Source organism: Diadema antillarum, unplaced genomic scaffold (assembly GCF_040938485.1).
Source record: "Diadema antillarum isolate AM-2024a unplaced genomic scaffold, OU_Dant_1.0 seq00000320_RagTag, whole genome shotgun sequence".
NCBI classification, from domain to species: domain Eukaryota; kingdom Metazoa; phylum Echinodermata; class Echinoidea; order Diadematoida; family Diadematidae; genus Diadema; species Diadema antillarum.
This window is the reverse complement of record NW_027271339.1, coordinates 1023508-1036156: the sequence shown is the minus strand read 5'-3', so window position 1 is coordinate 1036156 and position 12649 is coordinate 1023508. Positions and strand designations below refer to the sequence as shown.

Here is a 12649-nt window from a genome sequence, read left to right as displayed (position 1 = left end):
AGTAATGTTTTGAAGGAGTCTACTGTAGGAGCTTCACAGACGTGGATGGGTAAGTTGTTCCATAGTGTAGTTGCAATAACACTGAAGGCACGGTTGCCATAACGGATACGGGTGAGCTGTGCCAATGTGAGTTGAAGGTGTGCAGTGGAGCGAAAACAAAGGCGTCTGGCTGGTGAGGAAGAAGATATAGTCCGGAGGGAAACCAGATGAAGATAGGATGGTGCTAAGTTGTGGACAATCTTGTAGGTGAGGAGTAGAACTTTGAAGATGATGCGGTCATGAATTTGTAGCCAGTGCAGTGATCTGATGACAGGTGTGATATGTTTATGTTTCTTTGTGCGTGTGATGAGACGTGCAGCAGTGTTCTGGATGCATTGTAGCAGAGCAAGACAGGAGCGAGGAAGACCAACTAGGAAGCTGTTGCAATAGTCCATGTGTGGAGACACAAATGCATGTACCAGCTTTTCTGTAGTTGACTCATTAAGGAATCTCCTTATTATTATGATTATTACTATTATTTATAGTGCGCTTTTCCCACAAGGCCAAAAGCGCTTACAATCAATTCAAAACATGTACGACAGTATGTAAAATAATGGATAAATGTTACAGCTACGAACTAGTTGCTACTGAAAAGATGTGTTTTCAAGGCTTTTTTGAAAACACTGACTGATGGAGACTGTCTAACGGTAAGTGGTAAATTGTTCCAGTGCTTTGAAGCAGACTTATTTTCCCAATCCTAGCAATGCCAAAGGAAGCCGATCTGCAGACATTCCGAATGTGGTTAGTGAGAGTGAGATGCTTATCAAGAGTAACACCGAGATCCCTCACACAGTCAGAGGAAGAGATGCATTCTCCAGCAAAATCCACAGAAGGTTGAAATCCCGGTTGCTGCCTAGACTTTGATGAGATGAATAAAAACTCAGTTTTGGCTTCATTCAGTTTGAGATGGTTACAGAAAGACCATGACTTAATGTCTAGGAAACAATCATGAAGTTTCTGCATTATCGAGTACCGCTTTATTGGGTACTCCACTTGATTGACTTAAAAAGTGAAAAACAGTTCCCGATTCATGTTATATTTACCGGATAATCGAGTAGGCATTCCGCATAAACGGGCAGGAATTTTCCAGATTAACCCGATATATTTCTATAGTTTCCTGCAGAAAGCCTTTAAAATTTGGGTAAATATAAATAATGAAGAAACTGTGAGGTGCTGAAAGTCAGTAGAGAGCTTAGGTTCATGGTTTAACACGATAATGTGCAGTGTACAACAGATACGCCGTATGACTCGTACAAGTAGATGCATTTTTGCATGTCATGTACATATAACCCTTGCACCAACACTACACACACTACCCAACATACACATGCACAGTGACACACTAATCACTATACATGGGCCTATGAGCTATGGGTAGCTCTCGAGAAAAGCGAAGAATAAACTTACTCTATTGAGATTCTAACCTTTCTTCAGGCCGTTAATTGAAAAAAAAAAAAAAAACTTATAGATAATATAAAGTTTTGGTACGAGTATGTCTCACAGGGTTAGTTATATGAAAGGTACTTTAACCTGAAACACAAACTAAGACAAGGAAATTCAGGGAAACTTTTGAGGTAGCAAAACTTTTTATTATCTTTAAGGTCGCAATGAAAGACACAGGGACGCAGCAGAATTCATTGCGGCATTTGGCTGCATATGTATATAGGAATCTAGTTTCAAAATGACAGATGTTTAGAAGTGTTCTTGTGGCTTAATGAGGACTCAGGGCTGCAAGCAGATTGCTGATGTTTGCAAAATTACACTGCAGACATTTAAACTAAGGCTGTTGTATGACCTGTGGCTGTAAGTGACACACCTTGCTGTGTGTCTGATGCAGAGAGGTGTGTGATTAGTATGTGGTATCTGCATAGTGAATGGATTAACATGCTTTCTGGTTAATAGGGTACTCCGCTTAATTGGGTAAAAAATGCTCTGCTAGACACAACCCGATTAAGCGGAGAGTACTGTAATAGTATGTATGTGCCTAGAGCGCTCTACAAAGTGGATTTGGCGCAATGTTCATCATATGTATTATTACTATTATACGCTGGGAACATTATGGAGTTTAGCTCTTCCCCTGCACAGGATTTGTCACTAAGAATCAGACCATCTTGAATAGGTTAGTGGAAATTGCACTAAAACCTGTATCTGCGCTTTCTTCTATACCTAAGAACAAGCTCTGGTGCCCAGTTATGACGCTAAAATGTTGAAATTCATGATTTACATTAATGGTATTTGTGGTTGTTACTGTGAAAATCTTATACGATAACAATTCATGTATTTTGTAGTATTTGCATTTTTTTAATTCGCTGGGTTGTTACCTTTCAAACAGTATAACATGTTGTTATTCTTTTACTTCATTTCTGAAAGCCTAACTCAGAACCAGATAGATATACACAGAAATTTGAAGGGAATATTGCAAGAAACCTTTTAAGATGTAACTTGGAAAGTTTAGGATATTGCCTTATTTGTACTAACATAATCTTATTGCTTTGAGCTGCTTTCAGCAGGATGGACAAGCATGTACATATACATGAATAAACTTGGTAGAATGATGCTCTTTGTGGGTACCACACTGGTGATATATCAGGTTAAAAATTGGGGGTTCACAAGGAAGATGACTTGCAGCTCGTATTTTGACTTTATCATGCCAAAATGTGCAATTTTGCACCTTGTTCAAGATCACTTTATAGAGTAAAATTGATGAACAGAATGGTAGAGTTTAGGTGTTTTCATCAAAATCAGACTGAAATTCTTTAAGAAAGTTATGGGATTTCAAAGTTCCCCATGTTTTCATGAAACAGTGGAAATGTAAACACATGTTTTGACTTTAAATTTATAGCATATTTCAAAGAAAAGTTTTGCATATTAAGTTGCATTTTCATTCCACATCAGAGAATACTAAAGCCTCAGGTTCTGTGTACAAGCGTAGGTACATAAAGAGCAGTCTGAAATATGCATTAGCTTGTATGTCAACAGAGGCGTAAAGGTTTGGAAATTACAGGCACTGACTACTAGATGAACATGTATCCTTGAGTGGGGCCTGTATTCTACTATGAGTTAGCTGTGAGCTTTTGATGATCGAGGGCTTACTGCAAAAATAATAATCATATAGAACTCAAGGATATTGCAGTAGAGTTCAGTCATGTGGCTACTGTTGCATTTCCATGTTTCTTTGAAGAGGCTTTATTTCAGGTCTAGAACTCCTTTATTCATTTTTTTAATCAGTATTATAATGACACTGAAAATAATTTTTCACAGTGTGAGGATTTCCATGCATTTCATTAAAGGGAAGATAAACCCCAAGAACAATGTGGATTGAGTGAAAGCAGCTACATTAATAGAACACATCAGTGAAAGTTTGAAGAAAATCGGACAATCGATGCAAAAGTTATGAATTTTTAAAGTTTTGGTGTTGGAACCGCTGGATGAGGAGACTACTAGAGGTTATGACGTATGAGTGGACAACAATACCAAGAAAATATAAAGAAAATACTACAAAAATCCATTTTTCATGAAAATTACAAATTCCATCAACTTGATATTGACATATGTTAAGGTTAGCAATTATTCCCCCTGCTTTCTGAAAGCGGTTGGTCCACTGCTCTTTCATAATTCTAGAAAAGTGAATTTTTGTTGAATTTCCTTTATATTTTCTTTGTATTGTTGTCCACTCATACGTCATATCCTCTAGTAGTCTCCTCATCCAGCGGTTCCAACACAAAAACTTTAAAAATTCATAACTTTTGCATCGATTGTCCGATTTTCCTCTAACTTTCACTGATGTGTTCTACTAATGTTGCTGCTTTCACTCAATCCACATTGCTCTTTGGGTTTACCTTCCCTTTAACCCTAATACTTGGGGGAGGGGGCATTATGACATTACATTATGACATTATGATCCCCCCCCCCCCCAAGATCTCGGCCGCAGATCACGCAATCATGATGAAAATTAGCACGCAAGTCACTCATGATGTAATCTAAAGGGCTGTATAGGTAAATTTCACTATATCTTTTCATTTTATTGTCCCCGCCGAACGAGTTCAAGCAGGGGACTATGAAACGGGCTCCGTCCGTGTGTGTGTCCGTGTGTCCGTCCGTGCGTCCGTCCGTGCCTCCGTCCGTGCGTCCGTCCGTGCGTCCGTCCGTGTGTGCGTCCGTGTGTGATCAAAATCTTCAATTTGCTACTTCTCTGTCATTTACGAGCCAATTTTGATTCTGTTTGCTTTATATGATAGCACTACATGGGAGCTTTGAAACTTCTACACAGAATTTCAGTCGTGACCTTTGACCTTGACCTTTGACCTATATTGTACATTTTGCTACAAAATGCTACTCCTTCGCCATTTCTAACCCGATTTCGATTCCGTTTGCTTTATGTGATGGCACTAGGTGAGGGCTTCAAAACTTCTACACAGAATTTTGACCTTTGACTTCTTTGACCTTTGACCTTGATTTTTGACCTGTATTGTACATTTTGCTACAAAATGCTACTCCTTCGCCATTTCTTACCCGATTTCGATTCTGTTTGCTTTATGTGATGGCACTAGGTGAGGGCTTCAAAACTTCTACACAGAATTTTGACCTTTGACTTCTTTGACCTTTGACCTTGATTTTTGACCTGTATTGTACATTTTGCTACAAAATGCTACTCCTTCGCTATTTCTTACCCGATTTCGATTCCGTTTGCTTTATGTGATGGCACTAGGTGAGGGCTTCAAAACTTCTACACAGAATTTTGACCTTTGACTTCTTTGACCTTTGACCTTGATTTTTGACCTACCTGTTTTGTACATTTTGCTACAAAATGCTACTCCTTCGCCATTTCTTACCCGATTTCGATTCTGTTTGCTTTATGTGATGGCACTAGGTGAGCACTTCAAAACTTCTACACAGAATTTTGACCTTTGACTTCTTTGACCTTTGACCTTGATTTTTGATCTGTATTGTACATTTTGCTACAAAATGCTACTCCTTCGCCATTCCTTACCCGATTTCGATTCTGTTTGCTTTATGTGATGGCACTAGGTGAGGGCTTCAAAACTTCTACACAGAATTTTGACCCTTGACTTCTTTGACCTTTGACCTTGATTTTTGACCTGTTTTGTACATTTTGCTACAAAATGCTACTCCTTCGCCATTTCTTACCCGATTTCGATTCTGTTTGCTTTATGTGATGGCACTAGGTGAGGGCTTCAAAACTTCTACACAGAATTTTGACCGTTGACTTCTTTGACCTTTGACCTTAATTTTTGACCTACATTTTTTGTAAATTTTGCTACAAAATGCTACTCCCTCGCCATTTCTTACCCGATTTTGATTCCGTTTGCTTTATGTGATGGCACTAGGTGAGCGCTTCAAAACTTCTACACAGAATTTTGACCTTTGACTTCTTTGACCTTTGACCTTGATTTTTGACCTATATTGTACATTTTGCTACGAAATGCTACTTCCGGCGGGGACATTATTACGCACCGCGTAATTTCTACTTTTCCTTGTTTTATATGAATTAATTATGCTACTTTTTGCATGAAATTAGAATTTGGCTGTAAATCATTAAGCCCCCAAGATTCTTTTTTTTTTTTTTTTTTTTTTTTTTGGTTTGGAGACTCTGGGGGTTTCTTGTTGTCCCCGCCGAACGAGTTCGAGCAGGGGACTATGAAACGGGCTCCGTACGTGTGTGTGTCCGTCCGTGTGTCCGTCCGTGTGTCTGTCCGTGTGTGCGTCCGTGTGTGATCAAAATGTTCAAAATGCTACTCCTTCGCCATTTCTAACCCGATTTTGATTCTGTTTGCTTTATATGATAGCACTACATGGGAGCTTTGAAACTTCCATACAGAATGTCAATTGTGACCTTTGACCTTGACCTTTGACCTATATTGTACATTTTGCTTCAAAATGCTACTCCTTCGCCATTTCTAACCCGATTTTGATTCCGTTTGCTTTATATGATGGCACTAGGTGAGGGCTTTAAAACTTGTACACAGAATTTTGACCTTTGACTTCTTTGACCTTTGACCTTGATTTTTGACCTATATTGTACATTTTGCTACAAAATGCTACTCCTTCGCCATTTGTAACCCGATTTCAATTCCGTTTGCTTTAAGTGATGGCACTAGGTGAGGGCTTCAAAACTTCTACACAGAATTGTGACCTTTGACTTCTTTGACCTTTGACCTTGATTTTTTTACCTATATTGTACATTGGCTACAAAATGCTACTCCTTTGCCATTTCTAACCCGATTTCGATTCCGTTTGCTTTATGTGATGGCACTAGGTGAGGGCTTCAAAACTTCTACATAGAATTTTGACCTTTGACTTCTTTGACCTTTGACCTTCATCTTTTTACCTGTATTGTACATTTTGCTACTAAATGCTACTTCCGGCGGGGACATATATTACGCACCGCGTAATTTCTACTTTTCCTTGTTGAATGTACATTGAAAAAAAAAATCGCCGTCAAATTTTTTTGTGTGTGTACAATGTATTCTTATTATTTTTAAAATTTCTCATGTATTTCTATGTTTTTAAAAATATTTGGATGATTTTTGGTGGAAATTGTCAGTAACACTATTTTAGTAATAAACAATGTGAAATTCATTTTAATCAGTAAAAGTCAAAATAATGATAACATTTATGAATTTTGGCTTGACACGTATTTGCATTGGATTTGTACACAAAATCTTGTTTTTGAGCAATTTTGGGTGTGATATGCACTTGTTGCGTAACTTTGGAACCACGTACCCAGGTGTTCGGAATTTGGTCTCAAAAGTTGCTCGAGACTTGAATGGAAGTAGTCTTGAAACGCCGTGTTGATGGCTTCTCACTTTGTGGACATATTGCGCAAAACATCAAGGGGGGCCATTATGCCCCCTGGGAGTATTAGGGGTAAGCATGAAATTTGCTATGATTAACATTCTTTTTTGAACTACCATTAATGCCGCCAAGAAGAGGCGTAGGAAAATGAAGGAGAGCTATGACATCTACATCTACAAGGTTTTGAAGTCATTCATTGCACATAGTTTTCAGGTTTTTTGTTTTGTTTTGTTTTATTTTGTTCACTTTTGCTGTTCACTGTGACTTTGGATCAACATTTGCTAAGTTTATTACATTATAAAATATGTGATGCCATTGTAGTCATTTGTATAAAACAGCTATTGTGTCTTGTACCAGAAGTATCAGTGTTATCAATGACATTTTTTGAAGACTTAAAGGCATTATTTACCATTTGCAGATGAAACAAAAACCCAGCTTTAGTGCTTTAAAATAGTTCTAAAATGTGAGTTAGGGAAAGAAACAACAATGTAAAAATTTTAATCAGTATAATTAATGTTAAGTATTGGTAAATATACAAAATGTGAACAATAGTTATTATGAAATTGTTTCTAGACAAAACTGTCTACAGTTCTGGTTTAGTGAGAAAATAGTGATATCTCCTTAGTAATTTAGGCTTTAATTGGAAATATTATGGTAGGATGTTTTGTGATACTACATATCTACACATATGCATCAAATGTGATAAGTCAAACATTTTTTAAACCACTGCTCCCAATGGTAAACTGTACCTTTAACATAAAGCAGTGCCCATTGATATGATAATGCATCTTGTAAGTTAGCTATTGTTGTGCTCTTTCCTTCCATTCCCTTTCACTGACTGCCAGCTGTGAGCAGTCTCTGGCTGAGCGTGGTGAGTTAGGTGATGAGAAACATCATTCTATAAAGCGGAAGAAGACAAGTGATCTCAGCAGCTTATTGACATTAAGTGGTCAGCCTGGTGGTGGTGAGTGAGAATAAATGCCTCTACCATTATGATTGTTTTCCATTTTGTTTGCTGTTGAGTGACTTCCTTTTTAAATGGGTAACTCGTGAGCAGCTGGTATAAAATGCATAGTGTGAAATGTGCATGAAATCAGAAGATTTAAGCAAATAATTATTGTCCCCGCCGAACGAGATCGAGCAGGGGACCATGAAACGGGCTCCGTACGTGTGTGTGTCCATGTGTGTGTTCGTGCGTCCGTGTGTCCGTGTGTGCGTCCGAGTGTGATCAAAATGCTACAAAATGCTACTCCTTCGCCATTTCTAACCCGATTTCGATTCCGTTTGCTTTATGTGATGGCACTAGGTGAGAGCTTCAAAACTTCTACACAGAATTTTGACCTTTGACTTCTTTGACCTTTGACCTTGATTTTTGACCTGTATTGTACATTCTGCTACAAAATGCTACTCCTTCGCCATTTCTAACCCGATTTCGATTCCGTTTGCTTTATGTGATGGCATTAGGTGAGGGCTTCAAAACGTCTACACAGAATTTTGACCTTTGACTTCTTTGACCTTTGACCTTAATTTTTTACCTATATTGTACATTGGCTACAAAATGCTACTCCATCGCCATTTCTAACCCAATTTTGATTCTGTTTGCTTTATGTGATGGCACTAGGTGAGGGCTTCAAAACGTCTACACAGAATTTTGACCTTTGACTTCTTTGACCTTTGACCTTAATTTTTGACCTATATTGCACATTGGCTACAAAATGCTACTCCATCGCCATTTCTAACCCAATTTTGATTCTGTTTGCTTTATGTGATGGCACTAGGTGAGGGCTTCAAAACTTCTACGCAGAATTTTTATCTTTGACCTTTGACCTTGATTTTTGACCTATATTGTACATTTTGCTACAAAATGCTACTCCTTCGCCATTTCTAACCCGATTTTGATTCCGTTTGCTTTAAGTGATGGCACTAGGTGAGGGCTTAAAAACTTGTACACAGAATTTTGATCTTTGACTTCTTGACCTTTGACCTTGATTTTTGACCTATTTGTACATTTTGCTACAAAATGCTACTTCCGGCGGGGACATATATTACGCACCGCGTAATTTCTACTTTTCCTTCTTTTAATCAAGTAATCCCTTTGCTCACAGGTATACTGTTTACCACATCACATACCTGGTATTTTGTTTATCAACCAGTTTAAAAATGCAAGAAAGAGCTGCATTGATATTGCCAGTCATCTTAAATGTTTGTATGATCTCATGTGCATTAATTGCTATAATCGTACTGAGTTTGTTACCAGAGTTGACCTAGATGAAGACAGTCAAGTCTGTGTCATTGATGAATTATAATTAAAAAAGCATACGTCCATTCACTACCAACACTATTTGCGATGCTTTGACACTGAAAACGCTGTCCTTTACTTGTGATTTTGTTGTGATTTAGTCGTGCAAAAGTTGTGCTTTTGCACTTACATATTGTCTCCGTGGTTTTGCCGTGATTGCGTTATGAATAGGTGGTGAACGAGTTCTGAAAAGGTGCTGGAATCAATGTGAAATTACCGTGGATTAGTAGTTGTTACGTCGTGAAAAAAGTCGTGCTTTTCGGGCAGAACAGTCACCGACATCCTGCCTTGCCCCCTCGCCGGCTAGAACGACTCATTTGTTATGCAGCGTGAAAATCGAACAAAAGACACTTGCTATTCATGGTGATAATCCGCCGATTGTTACATCGGTATTGTCCGCAGCTCTTGGGCTCCAAAAGCACGACTTTTTCACTACCAGTTCACGGCCGAAGAATGATCAGGTCATGCTGTTTGAGTGCTTCTGTAGCGTTGCAAAGTTTGATAATCCGCTGATAGTGATAATCTTGGTTCCAGCACCTTGTTTATCCATTTCGATACAACAAACGAAGCTCTACTTGCATTGTTTATGTCGTTTGTAACAGCATAGTATGGTATCGTCGATCGACGCGAACACCTAGCATAGCATGAAAAGACAACGAAGCATGTGTGTTCATCTTCGTAAATCCCTGCGTACGCTACAACATTAATTACGACAAATCGGATGCGTGTTTATTTACGTTACCATGCAGGTTCTACAATGCGTTATCACGGCAGGCGCGTACCACATGTCGTGTTTTCTACCAAGATTTGAAAAGTGCAAGATGCCTAGTTGTAAGCGTGACGTGAGACATGCCGTTTAATATTCATTCAGCTTCTGATTTTATCATATCGTCCTTGTTTCTGCATCGGTATTGAAAGCCTATAAAACAAACAAAATTGTAAAAGCAATCATCCAATTTTACTAGTATTTTAGCACCGTACGGAGCCGAATGTTAATTACAGTTAATCATTTTCAAATGTAAAAGCAAACAACCGACATTCATTTTAGCATCTTACGGAGCTGAATGTCATCCTTATTCATTTCCGAACATGAAAGCAAACATCCTCTATTTATTTTAGCACCTAACTGAGCCGATTGATACCGTTAATCATTTCCAATTGTAAAAGCAGCAATCTGTTATTTATTTTAGTATCGTACGGAGCAGAATATTACCGTTATTCATTTCCAAATTTAAAAGCAAACATCCGACATTTATTTTATCATCGCACGGAGCCGAATGTTACTGCTGTCCACTTCCGAAAGTGAAATGAATCATCTGACAATTATTTTAGCATCTTAAGGAGCCGAATGTTACTGTTTTCATTTTTGAACGTCAAAGCAGACATCAGACATTTATTTTACCATGCAACGCAGCTGAATGTTCTGTTATTCATTTCAAAATGTAATAGCAAATATCTGACATTTATTTTAGCATCGTATGTATAGCAGAATGTTACTGCTATTCACTTCCAAACGTATATAAAACCAATCATCTGACATTTATTTTGGCATCTGACATTTATTTTGGCATCTTCCGGAGCCGAATGTTATTGCTCTTTATATACTTTCGAAAGTAAAAGCAAACACCCGACATTTATTTAATCATCGTATGGAGTTGAATATTATTGTAAGGTTATGCATTTCCGAACGTCAAAGGGATCATTCGACATTTATTTTAGCATCTTCTGGAGCTGAATGTTATTGCTTTTTACTTTCGAACGTAAAAGCAAGCATCCGGCATTTATTTTATCATCGTATACGGTGTTGAATATTATTGTTATTCATTTCAGAATGTCAAGCAAACATTCGACATTTATTTTAGCATCTTCCGGAGCTGAATGTTATTGCTATTTACTTTAGAACATAAAAGCAAACATCAGACATTTATTTTATCTTCATACGGAGTTGAATATTATTGTTATTCATTTCCGAACGTCAAAGGGATCATTCAACATTTATTTTAGCATCTTCCGGAGCTGAATGTTATTGCCATTTACCTTCGAACGTAAAAGCAAACATCCAGCATTTATTTCATCATCGTACAGAGTTTAATATCATTATTATTCATTTCCGAACGCCAAAGCAAACAATCAACATTTATTTCAGCATCTTCCGGGGCCGAATGTTATCCTTATTCATTTCCGACATTATCTGACATTAATTTTAGTATCATACGGAGTTAAATATTCCCGTTATTCATTTCCAAAGTTAAAAGCAAACATCTGACATTTATTTTAGCATCTTACGGAGCCGATTGTTACCGCTGTTCATTTCCAAAAGTAAAGGCAAACATCCGACTTTTTTTTGGTGGCCCAATTGGGCCACCAAAATCTTCATTTCTGAAATTTGGGGGGGCCCGACGTGTGTTTTTGGTGGCCCCGGGCCACCGTTAGTGTCGAGCCCTGATATATACTTTTGTCATGACTTAGAAAATTTTTGTAATGTTTTTGATAATGATAGTGATGGATGGAGGACACTTGTGATAATGATGAAGACGAGGTGTTATGCACTTGTCAATTGTAGTCCCGGCCCCTGGGTACCCGGGGATGGCCGGGACTTGCATCCCACTTGCAATTTTCGGATGTTACACCACCCGGCCAAGCCCCAGCCAAGTCTCCGACAGGTCGGGCAAAATTTTCACGGAAATCCCCCGCTAAGTCCCCGGCAGGCCGGCAAAATTGAAGTAGAAATCCCCGGCCAATTCCCCGACAGTCCGGGCAATATTTGTGCAGAAATCCCCGACCAAGTCCCCGACAAACCGCGCATATTTGCGTAGAAATCCCCGGCCAAGTCCCAACCCTCAAGGCCCAGTCACACTGCCCAAGTCACATAAACGCATGAAGCATGCAAGAAATTTGATTGTGCGTGCTTGTCCGTTGACAATTTTCGCTGATTTACACAATGAAAATCACCAATGAATTGCGCAAGAACTATGGAAATATCACTCAAAAATCACTAAACCATGCACTTTCAGCGCAAAGGCACTCAAAGGCCCCAAATAGGGCGAATTCGTGGTTGTGCGCGATGACTGAGGTCCACGGAAAATCACGCATAATCTGCGCTTTATCACTAATGAATTGCGTATGAATCGCGCATGATTCGCACATTATGAACTTGATAGCGGCAACATTTTCGCAAATGATCATTGATATTCCATGCATATTTCATGCATTGTTCGCGTAAGAAGGATGCAAACTACACAAATATTACGTAAACAGCGCAATACTGCGCGGCGTAAACTTTTACGCGAAGCCGAGTTTTGAGCTGAGGCCGAGTTTTGAGTCTTTTTGAGGCCCTGTCACATTGCCCAAAAGTCGCGTAAACGCATGAATCACGTAAGAAATTCGAGCCTTTTACGCGATACATGCGCTAGTTGCGCCTTTCATGAGTTTGTCTGACGTGGAACCTTCGAAGTTAGTCAGCCAATGTGCGCCGGATCGGCGCTTTACGCGATT

At 38.7% G+C, this 12649-nt stretch overlaps 1 protein-coding gene across 4 annotated transcripts in view; it reads left to right on the top strand.

Annotated features, from left to right (window-relative positions):
• The window catches only part of LOC139730519 (uncharacterized), a 312627-nt gene that overhangs the window by 145713 nt on the left and 154265 nt on the right, over positions 1 to 12649 (top strand). For all 4 annotated transcript variants that reach the window (XM_071641366.1, XM_071641365.1, XM_071641368.1 and 1 more), the window contains one exon: positions 7701 to 7819. In XM_071641366.1, coding sequence (XP_071497467.1) covers positions 7701 to 7819 — 119 coding nt within the window. The remainder of the gene's footprint in view (positions 1 to 7700; positions 7820 to 12649) is intronic.